Raw genomic sequence first — 16,891 nt, forward strand, 5'->3', positions numbered from 1 at the left:
TTTTCATGTTCCATGGAAACCAAATTGTGGCTTGGAAACGTGTTGGTCAGGATGATGAGGATTAACGATGTCTGTTGAAGTTGATTCAACGCATCCCGTTAACGTCAATGTTACAATCCAAGCAACTTAATGCAACGGAGTTGACGATAGCCCAAGTGAAAATCAACGTCAACAGCGTTAATCGTTGAGTAACGTTAACAACCCTGGATACACACTCGTATTTTTTTTATTAATTTCACTATTTGTGTGGTGAGAAAATAGTAAATGGTTGTATGACGACCGTATCACTTATCATGGTTGTACACGACCGCAAAATCAACGTAGAATTAGATATTAAAGTGCAGCGACTCAGAACAGTAATTATACCCAGTCAACACAAAATCGGATATGATGCAACATAAGATGCTAAAGTGGAGGCGATATACGTAATTCTGTATAGGGAAGTACCTATATCGCCTCCACTTTAGCATCTTATACGGCATTATACACGATCTTATGTTGACTGGGTAGGTTTCTTGCCTTTAATCATTTTTCGAATTTGATTTTTAACAATTAATTCACGCGCCAGATGACTAATAGCCGAAATGTAGGTAATTACCTGTGCATAACAAGTTTTCAACAGTACCTAATGAAATCCAATTTTTCAATAGTTAAGCGCCTTTATTCAATTGTTTTTTTTAATAGTTATACAAAATCTTAAAGAGTTTGTCAATCTATTGATACAAAAATCATCAAAATCGATTGGAAGATGGCTGAGTTATTAGCCCATACTTCCTGACCACTTTTCGTGACGGTCTTAAATTTGATTCTGCAGAATGACCCCCCTATGTTCTCCCGCAGGACGTATTCTACGTCAAAATTGATGATTTCGAGAATTCACTTTTTTTTAAACCATTAAATCTTTCAAACTTCTGAACCGATTTTTAATATACATATTGTGTTACTTTCGAGGAAATCCACTATCCTAATTGTTAATAGTGGGTTTCATTTTTTATTGAAACATATTTTTAATTTATAGAACGTATTAAAAGTTGTTCTGGAAAACATTTTTGGTGAGTAACCATGCGTCTGGGGCCCTCCTTAGCCGTGTGGTAAGACGCGCGGCTACAAAGCAAGACCATGCTGAGGGTGGCTGGGTTCGATTCCCGGTGCCGGTCTAGGTAATTTTCGGATTGGAAATGACCTAACAAATGAAATCACCCGCAGTACTTGTACATTGAAGATGAGTGCTAGTCCGAAACAAACATCTCTGTTGGCTCTCTGTGCAAGAACAGCTGATCTGGTCATAATGGAGTTGCAACTACGGGCAGTCAATCAAGCTCAAGCTGAAGCTCGATGACGCTGAATAGTGCTTGCTGTTTGAAGCTCCTTCAATCTACTAAACTTTTTAATCTTACTTTTAGATGAGATTGAAAATGATTGAATGTGAAATATTGCACATTTTTTCCTTAGTAAAAGAGGGACGCCCAAAAAAGGTTGCGCCAAGGGCGCCGGGAATCTACGCTACGGCTCTGCCTCCAATACATTTTTCAAATCAAATTCTTCCACATAATGTACATACTCACATCTGAGTTTTCAGAACATTGTAAATGAATTATTGGCAGTGGCTGGTATTCAACCCACCGCTGTCAGCATCCAGGCGCTATCGTATATGCGCAAATAGCTAGCATGAGTTAACCGCCAGAAATTTGTATGGCGAAAGACATCTAACGCAGGTTTTCTCATCAGCAGGAACTTTTCACGAAAATCTATTTGGTATAACTGGTAGGCGAAGGTGTCCGCTACTACGACTACCATTTTTTTTTTCGATTAAAGTGATTATTTTCGAGGTATTAAACATTAGGTGCCTTTCGCCATAAGCTGATTTCCGAAAGTTAACTCCTAGTGTGCCGCTGTAAGCACGCTCAAAGCAGGCGATTCATTAAGAAGTTACAAGAAGTTGATGCTCAAGCCCACAAATGTATCATGCGTCTCCATTAGACTGGCCCAGGAAACAAAAAGTTGTGTAATTCCACGGGGCACCCCCCAGGATTGTGTCTTTGGGTGAGAAAATCAATCTCTGAAAATTTCAGCTCAATCGCTTGTTGCATAAGCTAGCGCATTTGATTTGAAGTTTGTATGGGGGATTTCAGCCAAAATGTATAGGAAAATACACCTCCGTCACACATTCGATCTGGAAATTGGTTCTGATTGCTCGATTGACCTCAGAATTGCAAAAACGGCAGTTGGTATGCTACAGAACAATTTTACAGAACATTGTATGATGATTAAATGAACTTTTATATAGGTTTCGGCTGATGCGATTCGACCAAAAAATCCAAAAATACGCAAATCAGCTCCTAATAAATCAGCCGTAAACTATATAAAAGTTCATTTAATCATCATGAAATGTTCTGTGAAATTGTTCTGTAGCATACCAACTGCCGTTTTTGCAATTCTGAGGTCAATCGAGCAATCAGAATCAATTTCCAGATCGAATGAGTGACGGAGGTGTATTTTCCTATACATTTTGGCTGAAATCCCCATACAAACTTCAAATCAAATGCGCCAGCTTATGCAACAAGCGATTGAGCTGAAATTTTCAGAGATTGATTTTCTCACCCAAAGACACAATCCTGGGGGGTGCCCCGTGGAATTCGACAACATTTTTTTCTCCCCATACTAATCTGGGCCAGTCTAGTCTCCATATGCCCGTATGATTATATGATTATACTCGATTCTGTTTTTACACGATTTTTTTTTTACACGGCCGTGTAAAAAAAATACCATGGAATTTTTTTTCAAAAAGTTGCTTTATTTGGCATGATTTGTCGAGAAATCATAAAACTTTTTTTACACGGATTTTCAAATTTTGAACGGAAAACTATTTTTTTGCAATTCCTGATCATAATACCTGGTTTACAGTTGTCATTTGAGTGATAAAACGGCCTACTTTTCCATACAAACAGAATGGGTGCTTTAATGACCATTATGCAACTCAAATGGGTTGCATAATATTCATTATAGCACTCATTTGGGTGCTATAATGAAAAACCTACATTGGGACAGTAGTTACATGACTACATTTAGCTGAATTAGTTTGGGTGAGTGTTTAAATAGTGTACTCTAAGCATCTTGTAATAAATGAAATGGTTTGTTGGACATAACATCACAATTTTACAAAGGCAATTGCATCCATCGCTTCATAGCTTTTCAAGCAATGCAATTTGGCACGATAAGATGGAATCTTATTGTTCTCTGACGCAACATAATTTATTGGCATGAATGATCATGTGGAGTGAATTCGATTATACAATTTTGGTATAGATTTATCATATTAAAGCCCATTTTTCGTCATTGCAAAAAATTGCGTGTGCAACTCGTTGCAAAACTCGTTTTTTTCAGCACTCGTAGTATTTATCCAACTCGGCAAGCCTCGTTGGATAAACGTAAAACTCGTGCTGAAAAAATCATCTTTTTGCAACTAGTTGCACAAACTACTATTACACGGAACGCATCCCCCATGTAAAAAAATAATCGGGTGTATACAGTTTTTCTGCCGCCTGAAAAACCCTCATGAGAACATAAACATAGACAGTCGAAATGTCGAAATCAGAGCATAAAATATTCACCTTTACGAAGCAACTTTGGCCCGAATTTCGGCAAACGTCACATGTCTATTCAAAACATAGAATGATTTACTCAGTTTTCTTGATCATATTGCATTGACTTTCGACGCTAAAAGTGGCCTTCAGTTGAACGTAGGGGACTGACAGATCTATGTGGGTAATTGTGTAAATCATCATAGAAGTGTTCAGTTTTACAGTAATTTGTTAGTTTACGAAATCTAAATAAGTACTGACTGCTATTCGACAGTAAAATGACAATGTTTAGCCGAATATGAATATTAGAGTGGGGCGTCATGGTCATTTTTTTCAAATCAATGGTTTTTCGAAGCCATTCTGGGTCCTGAATAACTGTGCAGGATTTGGGACCGATTGGTTGCTTCCTCGCTTTCCGCATCGCATTTGAAGTTTGTATGGAAATTAGTATGGGAGAACGTATATTTTTGCATTTATACTACTAGAGGTTTCAGTTCATCGTAAACCAAGTGGCACATTGCGTTAAAGTATAACCCAAAGGATGCTGAAAAACTTTACTGAAGAAGGCACGTTGCTGGAACGTCCACGAAAAAAGTTATAACGCTTCGAAGATTGAGTGTTCAAACCATATGCAAAAAATCGTTTATTCTGCCAGCACTGCCGAACTACGTAGACCAATAATTTAACTGAGTGTTATTCCAAAGTAATTTATCTTATAGGGCTTTAGAGCTAATGAGAGCTATCCGGAATCATTTCACAAAGAAAAATTGAAGGAATATTTAGCTAACGTATTTAGTCACGTGATTGATGATAAATTGAAGCCGCTAATTGCAAAAATGTAAAAAAGTACGTTTTCCCATACTAATCTCCATGTGATGCGGCATGCGAGGTCGCAACCAATCGAGCCCATATTTTGCACAGTTGATTGGGGTCCCTAAACGATTCAGAAAAACCTTGATCGTACTTGATCGGACGAAGTTTGCGTTTTTCCATACAACTGCGCCCCACTCTAATGAATATATTACGAAGTGAGAAAGATGGGCCTATGGGGTTCATCAAAAACATTCGATTATTTAATGCTCTTGTCGGCGCTATTTCAACTTTCATAAACACAAAATATGCAAGTGACGTCAACGCCAAAAAAGTGACGAACAAGTCCACTTTGTGACCAAATCAATACCAAATTTTCAAAACGACTATCTGCTTTTTTAAACAAAAAACCAAGCAAAAAACTCAATCTGAAAGCCTACGTGTTGATGGTGTTGGTTTGCGTGGGAGTGCTCTCAAATTCGTCAAAACGACGACAATACAACGGCACTTTTCCAAATTAAGTTGATTCCCTTCTTCTGGAAGTTTTGTCATAACTTTGTACACCTTGTCAGTAACGCAAGTCTCATTCGACTTTCTTGAAAGATCTTCAATTTGCAATTTGACTCCTTTCAAAATCGAAGCAATCTCTACGAGATTTCGTCTAAAGTCCAGTCTTTAAAGAGCATACATCAGTTCGATCGATGAATAACCTTCTACAATAAAACTGTGATCATCATATCAGTAAAAACCTGTCTTGTTAATATGGAATACTTGTCAAATTTAAATAAGGCTACTTGTTTTTGGAACTGACGTAATATATAATATGTTTTATATGCATTCAATATCTCAGCATTTTACAAACTCGTATTTTTTAATATAAACTACTAAGCGAAAATGTAAAAACTTTCCTCTGATAGATTCCTCATCTATCGCATTCGATGACGTTCCAAGCTGCCCTGCTTCACGGGTTGAAAATAATCGTTGCTGCAACATCTACATCGTAATACCTTTTCTCGGTAACAATTAAGGGGAAATTATTCCCATCAGCTGGGGTCCACTCAAGTGCAGCAACTTTGCATGCTTTTTATATTGATCAGTGATATCGTTCGCATAAAAATACCGTTCCCACCCACTTTTCTAGTCCTTCCAATCGTGATGAAGCCTTTCCATTGCCATGCTTTTGCAACTGAATTACGGCATTGGTCTATAGTGTCCTCTATCTGTAAATACCCTTTTGACAAAACTCTCCATTCGTCTGTCGTGACAGATGAATACATTCCACTAAGAGAGCTTAATAATTTTCTTCTACATCCACGATAGAAATTATTTTTTTAGTCTTCTCAGTATTAATTTCTATTCCATTCCTTTTTGTCAAAGAAAAAGCGAAGTCGTGCTGCACGATAAAACAGTTCATGTATCCTTCAATGATGTTTTTTTTGCCAGAGAACTCGTATAAGGCTTTTTCCTTTTTCGTCCAACAAAGTTGTACCGAAAGGCTATAGGATTAGGGTAATTCGCCAAATGTTGAACGGCTAATTTCTTCGCCTAATGTTGAACGCACATGCATTTCTTATGGGAGTTCAACAATAGGCGACAAAATTAGCCGTTCAACATTTGGCGGTTTCCCCTACTCAAAAAAATGAACTTTTCATAGAAGGCCCAGAGACCCATAGTGTTATATACCGATCGACTCAGCTCGATGAACCAAGGTGATGTCTGTTTGTGTGTATGTATGTGTGTGTGTATGTGAACAAATTTTGTAGAAACACTTTTGGTTCATTGCATTATCCGATTTACTCGCAATAAGTTGCATTCGAGCAGTCCCGTTGTCCCGGTCCCATTGTTTGCTATTAAAAATTGACCCGAAATTGCATTTCGGAAATTTTGAAAAATCATTGTTTTTTTCCCAAGGGTTCAACCCTTGGAGAAAAAATTCAAAATCAAAAAAAAATTCAAGGATGGTGGCAATGCAAAAATATGCAAAATGATAGAAAAAATAAGATCTAGACCCCTAAAGTGCTTTTTTGACCTTTCTTATGTGATTTTTTTCAATGCATTTCACGATGGGTTTTTATGTTCTAAAATTGTTTTCACCATCTTCTTCGCCAAATTAAAGATACAACTTCTATCTTTCTTTTCGTCACAATGTTGCCAGACACTATAGGTTTTATTTTTTTCGGAAAGAAACGATCCTACCAAATATTACGAAAATCGGAGAGATTGTATATCGGTTTCGCATGGGATTGCTGAATGTATAGACATAGTGTGGTTCTCAAACAACGCTAATATAATATCGATCTTTACACATTTGGAGTAGTCATAGGAAATAGATAATATTAGGCTTAATTAATTGTGTTGATTTTAAATCACGATATTTTTCACACGCAATGTTTGTTATTGAAAATTTACTATCGCTAAAATAGTCACAACCATCTTGTATTTCATATGCGACTACTGTAGAGTTAAGATAACACAATTATAATCAACACAATTTCGCCTAAGCTATATGCAATTTAGAACAATCATCTTCACCTAATCATTACAGAGATCTATCGCACAATGCCCTCGCCGCCATCCCGAAGCGAGCGTTCAAAGGCGCCACTTCACTGCGGAGCCTCCAATTGGACAATAATCAAATTACTTGTCTGGACGAGCACGCTATCAAAGGACTGGCGGAGCTGGAGATACTGTAAGTACATTTGAACCGACCTCGCCACACCTGGCCACACAAAATGGATTAGTTTCTGGAGAACCATTCCGTTAACCTCTTTTTCAATCAATTTCCTCCGGACACATCAGGACGCTCAATAACAACAACGTCACGGCGCTCCCGCGCGACATGTTCTCCGGAATGCCCCGCCTGCGGGCGTTGCGCCTTTCCGAGAATCCGTTCGCGTGCGATTGTCATCTGTCTTGGTTGGCACGATATCTGAAGAACGCACCGCGCCTGGCCCCGTACACGCGATGCCACTCGCCCAGCCAGCTCAAGGGCCAAAACGTGGCGGATCTGCACGAACAGGAGTTCAAGTGCTCAGGTGAGTGTCTGGCTGGCTATTATTGGTCTTCATTCATTAATAGTTGTGGGACATGGACAAGTGTACTGAATTGAACTTTGAATTACAATGATGAGCTTCTAAATGAATACAGAACTTGGCAATGGAATTTTGCATACACTGTCTGCATAATCGCATGAAATACAAAATTGCGATGACATTTACATGCATTTGATTTCGAACGTTTGCTATCGGTCACACAACACTCGACATATGCAACAGAATTCAAACCTCAAACTGATAACTTCTCACTGGCTGTTAGAAAATGTGTTCGCGGAAGATTTTTCATCACCTATGTTCTTACACATCATGCAACATTCAACACCTATGGTCATTCACTTGAAGGTACTTTTCCCCCTAGATAAAAGATTTTTTCCCATACTTCGCTTGACCTCCAACAGCGGAACACCGCGCACCAAAGCACAGCAGCAGCGAAGGGCGAAAGAGTTCGATCATGCAATAATTTTCCATCCGGATGTGTACGTGACACTCATGAATATGCAAATGTTAATTTATTTTTCTCCCATAACCAGTTAGTTACCTACCCCAGTTTCGGTGGGAGCCTGCATTTTCCATATCACGTTGTTCGCTGGCTGGCGTTCTCCATCCATCCATCGGACTCGTGGTCCCGGCGTTCGAGTGTAGTACTTTTTTCCCGGCCGGCGCGCTTCACTCATTTCACTCGTCACGTCCTGTTCGATCAATAAAATCAAATTACTGGGAAAATAATGCCGCTGTTTGTGTTCGAAACATTCTCATCTCAATGGGCTTTTCCAGCCGCTACTAACCGAGGCGAGGGTAGACAGACAGCGAACCGGCCGTGATATTGGTGTATCAAGAGAGCATGCATGATGACACAACACCGCCACTCGGTGGAGTTAATGATTTTCATTATTTTCACCCAAAATGATTTACTTCCACCACATCACGCGTCGTTTGTACGATGGGAAAATTGTTCTGGTATCGGAATTTCTTTTTTATGTGATGAGGATAATGGTTCAATTAGGGTTGATCATGAAGTAGAAAGATAACAATCACTTGTATACAATGGTGTTGTCAGAATGCGTGCCTTAATGGTAGACATATGAAGTTATGTTTTCATAATATTCTTGATAAATAAATTTATCCTGGCATCCAAAAGCTGGTTCAATTCCATTCAACCAGCTGCTGGATGCCAGGATTAAAATAACTAAATGGCTCCAAATGAGAGTGTATGGACAATAAACTTGTTTTTGATTGAGATCTACTGTAAATGAAAAAAGCAGATTCAAGTCTCTTCCGTCTCTCCAACTCATAAACTTTCAAAAATTCAAATCAAAATCAAGAAATGAAATAACAAATGTGAAAAGATTTTTCAAAAAGACTGAAACAATGAAAATTAAAACTTTTAGGAACTCAAACTATAAAACTCAATTAAAAACTAATCCAAATCATTGTCACTATCATCGTTACCAACTCCATCGTTGGATCGCGCCACGACTGCGTTAAATAATTTCCTCGCTTTGCGTCCCTCCCGTAGGTCTCACCGAGAACGCTCCCATGGAATGTGGCGGAAGGAGTCTCTGCCCCCATCCGTGTCGTTGTGCCGACGGCATTGTTGATTGTCGCGAAAAAAGTTTGACCACCGTCCCTGCCACCCTGCCGGAAGACACAACCGAACTGTGAGTAACTATATATTGTTCATCGGGCCCAACCAGGACCACAATTGCTGCTGTCGTCCTTTAGTCACAGCACAGCCCCGCAGTAAATGGAAAGCCTAATGAAAATATTTTTACAGGCGGCTGGAGCAAAATTACATCACGGAAATCCCTCCGAAAGCGTTCGCGAACCACCGCCGGCTCAAGCGGATAGACCTTTCAAACAACAACATTTCGCGGGTTGCGTACGATGCCTTCAGTGGCCTGAAATCGCTCACATCGCTGTAAGTGTTCCGCGTTGCATGCACCAAGAATTACCATAAATAAATAACTTTATTATCGTGCCGTTTCTTTTTCCCCTGCCGCAGTGTCCTTTATGGTAATAAAATCAAAGATTTGCCGGCGAGTGTTTTCAAGGGATTAACATCGCTGCAGTTGCTACTGTTGAACGCGAACGAAATCACGTGCGTACGGAAGGATGCTTTCAAGGACCTCCAGAATCTGAGCTTGTTATCGTTGTATGACAACAACATCCAGAGCATGGCCAACGGTACCTTCGACTCGCTGAAGAGCATCCAAACTTTGTAAGTCAATGACGGCCGGCACATCAGTTAATCGGTTTATGTTAAAAAGTTGAATCCAGTTTCAATTTGAATTTTATGTTACACCGATTTTCTCAGAATGGTGCTGTTTTTAGGGGAGTTGCTTTTTTATGGTGCGTCCGACAGTAGGATATATGTATTTGTAACTTATTACCATGCAGGTCTAAATACTTTAAAAAAGGCAGTTGTTGTTAAATCACTTTATTTATTATTCTTTTACAATGCAACATTATTAAATAATGTTCTATTCGTAGGCTCAATGACTTGAAACTACCCCTTTGCAAACTGTTCATATGCATTTAGTGATAAGGACCATAGCTTTACCAAAAGTTACCAACTAAAGACAGCGCCATCTGTGTAACCATTTTCCATAACTTTTCGTTTGTCTGTTTTGTATTTATTGCCACGCTGCTCATATTCCCCCCTCGACAGGCACTTGGCACGTAATCCCTTCATTTGCGATTGTAATCTGCGATGGCTTGGCGACTATTTGCATCAAAACCCAATCGAAACCAGCGGAGCCCGTTGTGATTCGCCGAAGCGCATGCAGCGTCGCCGGATCGAGGCGCTGAAGGACGAAAAGTTTAAATGTACGTTGACTTGTTGATGGTATTTCGCTGTGGGTGTTCAACTGATAAATTAATGGTGCTGTTATGCTTTTTCTTTCCTCCTGTTTTACGATATTAGGCACGGAAGACTACAGTAAAATTAAATACGCAGGGGAGTGCCGAATGGATCAGGAATGTCCGGCTGACTGTCACTGCGACAGAACCACCGTAGATTGCTCAGCTCGTGGACTGAAGGAAATACCTCGGGATATCCCACTTTATACAACGGAACTGTAAGCGACATAATGAGCCCAAATTTACGAGCTCAGAGTGTTAACCCACATTTTTCGCTAAATCTTCTATAGGATACTGAACGACAACGAATTGACCGGCGTTCGGTCGGATGGTCTATTTGGACGGCTGCCGAACTTAGTTAAGCTGGATCTTCGACGAAATCAGATTGCAAATATTGAACCGAACGCATTCGAAGGGGCGACCAGAATTCAGGAGTTGTACATGAGCGAAAATAAAATCGTTGAAGTGCACAACAAGATGTTCCTAGGACTGCATCAGTTAAAGACATTGTAAGTACCAACAATATCCCTCTGGTGTTAAGTGTCCAAAGTAAAGCTAAAAAACTATACCGTGTGCCATACGCAGGTTTGCTGTTTTCCAGCCTACACATTTTGCCTAATTCCTTAATTCATTAAAATTTGAAAAATCCTTTTTTGCGTTCAATGCATTGGCGATCGTAAATTGCGTCGCTGAATGAATCTGTACTGAATGAAAATTTGTAAACTAGGTCACTATGCCAGATGTTGCCGAACGCCTTTTCAATATCCTTTCTGAAAAACTGTTCCTCGAACAAGATGTTGCGTCGAACGGTAACTTATTTTCGTCTGAACAAGACTTGTGAGGACCTTGTGAGGATTATAAAAATATTTCTTTATTGCAATCCCCGTTGTGAGTGAGAATTTATCCTAATACTTTCACCAAATTCGAATGCTTTGTAGATTTTCCTGTCATTGTAATAATGATTTTGAAAAGGTGTTTGACAATTTTGAGAATTTTCAGAGCTCCAGAAAGTATTATTAAAGTATTAAATGTAAGGCTCATGAGTTCCAGGAATCCGAAGTACTGATCACAATTTTAAATTGGTATGATCATGCATAGTGAGATTCCGAAAAGATGCTGAATCCATTTCACTTGAAATAATTCAAACAGGGTATGTTTTGTTTTTGTTTTTTCTCATTCAACAGCTTTATTTATATCTGCTAAGATGTAAGTTATTTAACTGTTAGATGGAAACAGGGATATCTTTCTGTGGTAGAATTATATTGAGTAGCTGAAACAAAAAGTTTCTTAAGAATTTGATCAACTGTTTAGCGATATACCTTGCGATTGACTCGAAAATCTTCTTGCTGGGAGGAAAGCTGACTGTCCGAGCATCGACTAGATCAAACAGCTTCAAGGAATCTCTGGCAGAAATCTTGATCTTCACAATCTTCGATTGTTTTTCCTTCTGCTGTATGCCGTTCGTGCAATACATTTGCAGTGGTTGTATCGGTCCATCTGCTCGTAACAATTTCGCCAGATTCCTGCTCACCAAAGTTACCGCTGATGCTTCGTCGATCAAAGCTAGGATGTCGACATTTCTCCATCCGTTGTACAGGGTCACTGGAGCCATTCGGAAGAACACTGTTGGATTCAGTTGACGATGACTGTGGCATTGAACCTCCAGCGTTCTACAATCTGACCCATATTCACTGTGCAGAAAATGATTGTGATACTCTGGACAACCTTCCACTGTACAGCGCTTCCTTATACGACATGGCCGCTCCCCGTGATCGTACATCCAGCCGCTCAACCGTCTTCCACCGTTCATCGACACTTTGCTGCACGAACTCCGGACAGTTTCGTCCGAAATGTCCTGATTTTCGGCACACGGAGCATTCTACCTCCCGATAACGTGATTGAAACGATTGCGGTTTCTTCACCGCATCCAACAGACATGGCTGACTGCTCAACGAAATATTTCCTCCATCTGTTGCTTGGACGAATCCTTTTACTTTCGGCTTATCGTTTTTCTTGGCCTTTTCTTGTACCTCCGCCTTTTCAAAGGTAACTTCAAGCGCCTTCTCAACAAGACCTTCCATAAAGCCCCCGAAAGTTTCCAAATCAACCGACTGCGCGCGTCGCTTGTACTCCACCCACTCCATGGCGTAGTACGAAGGTAACTTCTGGATCATGCTCGCATCAGAATAGGATTTTTAAGATGATCAGACAATCCCGCAGATTTAAGATGCTGAGTGAATTCTTCAACGGCACTCCCAAACTCTATCACCGACTCTAGGTTTTCAGCTTTAGGTCCTTCCAATTCCTGGAACCCGTTAGCCAATTTTATTCATAGAATCTCTGGATTCCCGAATCTTTTGCGTAGCTTCTCGACTATCAGCGGGACGTTCTTTGGCAATAGAAGACGATTTCGAACCTTTTGCAAAGCTCTGCCCGTCAAAGCCTCTTGCAGTCGGACTAAATTCTCGGCATTGGTGAAGCCGCATGACTTGTTCGCCTGCTCGAACGCGATGATGAAAATTGGCTACTCTTCGGCGACACCGTTAAACTTTGGCTAGTTTCTCGGAAACACCTGCCTCGACGCAATTTGAAGACGAGATGGTCCTGACTCCGTCACTTTCATTCTCGTGGAGACTCTCTCCGGAATGACACCGAACTCATCCTCCGATAAATGGGCAATAACTTCCCTAGCATCAAAATCTTCTCCTTCATAACAGCACGGATATTTGTTAACAGCTTCCGAAAAACGTCCTTCACGGTCTGCTACCTATCGAGAGTGTATACAGACATGACAAGAGTGAGATTTTCTCATTTTTTTCTTTGGATTCAAACTCTAGCTCGCTCCATAACTGCACGTCGCCCCAATCATGCAATGTATGAAGGATCCTCAAATCGTCTTACACCTGATTGATCCATCAGCTCGTTGCGCAGATCTTGTGCCCGTCGCATCTTTGTCGAGGACAATTTTCACTGGATTACTGTCCGACATTCTGGCTACGTGCTCGGCCCACCGCGCCCGATATTCGCGATGTAATCGATGTATGGTTCTCCCAACAGCTGATGCAACTCGTGGTTTATTTCCATCTGCACCCCAACATAGATGGTACGCAGAACTTTCCTTTCGAAAACTTTAAGTGTGCATTGGTTTACCATCGTCCATGTATCGTGTTCGTAAAGGACTACCGATCTTATGAGCGTTTTGTAGATAGTCAGTTTGGAATGGCAGCGAACTCTATTCTTTCGAGCGTTTTTCGGAGTCCAAAGTATTGAACACATGGAGGGATCGAATTAAGGCCCGTGTTTATAAACGGTCGTGATCTGATCTGGCGATGGCGGCCCCAAGGAAGACCCCCATTAACCCTAATATTCGCACTTTAGATGTATATACAAACAAATGTTATCCGTCGGTAACAGACGGTAGTTGTCCAGTTAGTAGTTGTCGAAATGTTTAGAAAAATATGAAAAATTGAGGTATATGAGAGAAAAAAAGATAAGGATTCAAATATAATACCTATGAATAAAACATTTCCGGAACCTGAAAGTAGAATTCGATTGCTTAGATCAGCGGATCTCAACCTTTTTCTTGAGAGGTACCCCTTCGAATTTTTGCATTAATTGAGGTACCCCCTCACAAAAAAAAAGGCTTTCGCGTCTCTTGATAAGAGGCTTCTGAGCCTCTTGTAGGAAGGCTTCTGAACCTTCTGAATGGCTGCTTTGGAGCCACATAAAAACGAGGAATGGGTAATGTTTTCAACATAACCGCGAGAAAACGTAGGACTTGTATAAACGTAACGTATTTACATTTAACTTTTGAATCTATGGAGTTTGATTATAGGTATTGATATTTGAAACGACAACTTCCATGCTATGTAGAATTATTAGCAATTTGTTTATTCAAAACTTCTGGAAATAAAACTAATAATTAAATACTAAATTAGAATTGCTTTTTTTTTACTATTAAGCCCTTATTTACTCAAGCAAATATAGGGCATTTTAAGAATTCTTATTGATAATAGTATTTGAAGTTTAAAAATTCTGTTTATAACATTTTCAGACTAGGGCAAAATGTGCTATTTTAGAACTGTCCCGTTTTCCAAACAAAGAAATACCGCAGCAATTTTGTAGCTTCTTTTTGCTAACATGCGTGCCTTATGCTGAAAAAATCACAACAATAAGAAACAAGTCAAGGAGCAACAACCCTACTAAAATAGAGGAGGTATTGCGAATACGTCAACGAAAAATTATTTAATGTTTTGATTCCAAACTCCGAGTCTACGTCAAGTCGTATGACATGACTCGTACCCATCCCGGGATCATGTGGATTATGAAACCAATCACCTGGATGAGCAGACCAAATCTCTCTAGTTTTATTCTTTTTCATCCACCACCGCTGCCCTCGCTGCATCAGCCATCGTCGGTCTCTAGCCGTGAGCTCCGAGCGATGCGATGGGCGATTGCATCCATCGCAACCGACACCACTGCATCCGACCATCATCAAGCACAGAATGACAAAAAATGCGCCCACTTCTTTCATGCATATTGTGCTTCCAGTTGAAAACCGAAGTGAGCTCTCGCGACGATTGAGTTTTTCCTTGTTTCCTGATGTCGCAACTGCATCGCGACTAGTGCGCATCTATGCCACCGCCGTGCGCCATGATGCGCACTAGTCGCGACGTAGTTGCGACAAAAGGAAACAGGAGAAAACTTGATTGTCGCGAGAGCTCACTTCGGTTTTCAACTGGAAGTACAATATTCGCAGACCCACTGGCAGTTCTACCGCTGGTGACTGCATGCTGTCGCTGTGTAGGTGAACACAGCAAACGAACGAAACGAAAAATGCGCGAGCGAAAAGCACGTCAGTACGCGCTGATGTCACAAATTGTAATGACTCGCACACGGCAGGCACTGCTTCTTTTATACACAAAGAAAATCTTCTGGTAGAGCCGAAGGCCCGTGACATACCGCATTCTGATGTGCGTGTTAGGAATGCACGGGATTGGTTACATATGAAATTTTTACTGGCTTTGACAAGAATTGAAATATTCAATAGCTTATCGTTAATAATCTTAAGTTTCAATGAAATAGGCAAAATGGTGGAGAGTATCCGAATCGATTGATATATAAATCTTAAAAATCCATCGAAAGATAAAGGCGCTAGTAAAGTTCAAAATCTTCCGTTCCAGCGTAACGCTCTCGATTTCCAAAAATCTAAATGACACCCAGTATAGTAAAGAAAAACGTAAGTCCTACGTCAAAAGAGGGTTTGCTTTGTATCTTGAAAGGACGATTCTGAGACTTTTGAAAAAAAAAACTTCCAAGCATCTTGAAAGAAGAATTCCGAGCTTCTTGAAGCGATGCTTTCTAACCAGTTGAAAGTAGGTTTCCGAGCCTCTTGAAAGTAGGCTTCATAGCCTCTTAAAAGGAGGCTCACGAGCCTCTTGGAAGGAGCCTTCCGAGCCTCTTGAAAGGAGCCTTCCGAGCCTTATGAAAGGAACCTTCCGAACCTATTGAAAAAGCTTTCCGAGCTTTTTGAAAGAAAGCTTCCAACCCTTTTAAAAGAAGGCTTCCGATTTTCTTGAAAAGGCTGCCGGGCCTCTTAAAACGAGGCTTCCGAGCCTCTGGGAAGGAGGCTTCCGAGCCTCTCGAAAGGAGACTCCCGAGCCTCTCGAAAGGAGGCTTCCCAGCCATTTGAAAGGAGGCTGCCGAGCCACTTGAAAGCAGGCTTCTGAGCATTTGAATAGAAGTTTCTGAGCCTCTTGAAAGGAGGCTTCCGAGCCTTTTGAAACGAGGCTTCCGAGCCTTTTGAAAGGAGACTTCCGTGCCTCTTGAAAGGAGGCTTCCGAGCCTCTTGAAAGGAGGCTCACGTGCCTTTTGGAAGGAGCCTTCCGAGCCTCTTGAAAGGAGGCTTCCGAACCTTATGAAAGGAGGCTTCCGAGCCCCTTGAAAGGAGCCTTCCGAGCCTCTTAAAAGGAGGCTTCCAAGCCTCTTGAAAGGAGGCTTCCAAGCCTCTTGAAAGGAGGCTTCCGAGCCTAATTAAAGGAGGCTTCCGAGCCTCTTGAAAGGAGGCTTCCTAAGCTCTTGAAAGGAGGCTTCCGAACCTCTTGAAAGGAGGCTTCCGAGCCTCTTTAAAGGAGGCTTCCAAGCCTCTTGAAAGGAGGCTTCCGAGCCTCTTGAAAGGAGGCTTCCGAGCCTCTTGAATGGAGGCTTGGAGGCCTCTTGAAAGGAGGCTCTGAGCCTCTTGAAAGGAGGCTTCCAGAGCCTCTTGAAAGGAGGCTTCTGAGCCTCTTGAAAGGAGGCTTCCGGGCCTCTTGAAAGGAGGCTTCCGAGCCTCTTGAAGGAGGCTTCCAGGCCTCTTGAAAGGAGGCTTCTGAGCCTCTTGAAAGGAGGCTTCAGGCCTCTTGAAAGGAGGCTTCCGGGCCTCTTGAAGGAGGCTTCCTGAGCCTCTTGAAAGGAGGCTTCCGAGCCTCTTGAAAGGGAGGCTTCGAGCCTCTTGAAAGGAGGCTTCCAGGCCTCTTGAAAGGAGGCTTCCAGGCCTCTTGAAAGGAGGCTTCGAGCCTCTTGAAAGGAGGCTTCCAGGCCTCTTGA

The 16,891-nt window shown here is 41.1% G+C and overlaps 1 protein-coding gene across 1 annotated transcript in view; it reads left to right on the forward strand.

Annotated features, from left to right (window-relative positions):
* Window positions 1-16,891, forward strand: part of LOC134220330 (protein slit) — a 351,195-nt gene that overhangs the window by 316,607 nt on the left and 17,697 nt on the right. Inside the window, 8 exon segments of the mRNA XM_062699349.1 lie at window positions 6,937-7,080; window positions 7,191-7,426; window positions 8,964-9,105; window positions 9,222-9,365; window positions 9,450-9,665; window positions 10,116-10,273; window positions 10,371-10,524; window positions 10,597-10,815. Coding sequence (XP_062555333.1) covers window positions 6,937-7,080; window positions 7,191-7,426; window positions 8,964-9,105; window positions 9,222-9,365; window positions 9,450-9,665; window positions 10,116-10,273; window positions 10,371-10,524; window positions 10,597-10,815 — 1,413 coding nt within the window.

This window comes from Armigeres subalbatus, chromosome 3, assembly GCF_024139115.2.
Source record: "Armigeres subalbatus isolate Guangzhou_Male chromosome 3, GZ_Asu_2, whole genome shotgun sequence".
Lineage (NCBI taxonomy): Eukaryota > Metazoa > Arthropoda > Insecta > Diptera > Culicidae > Armigeres > Armigeres subalbatus.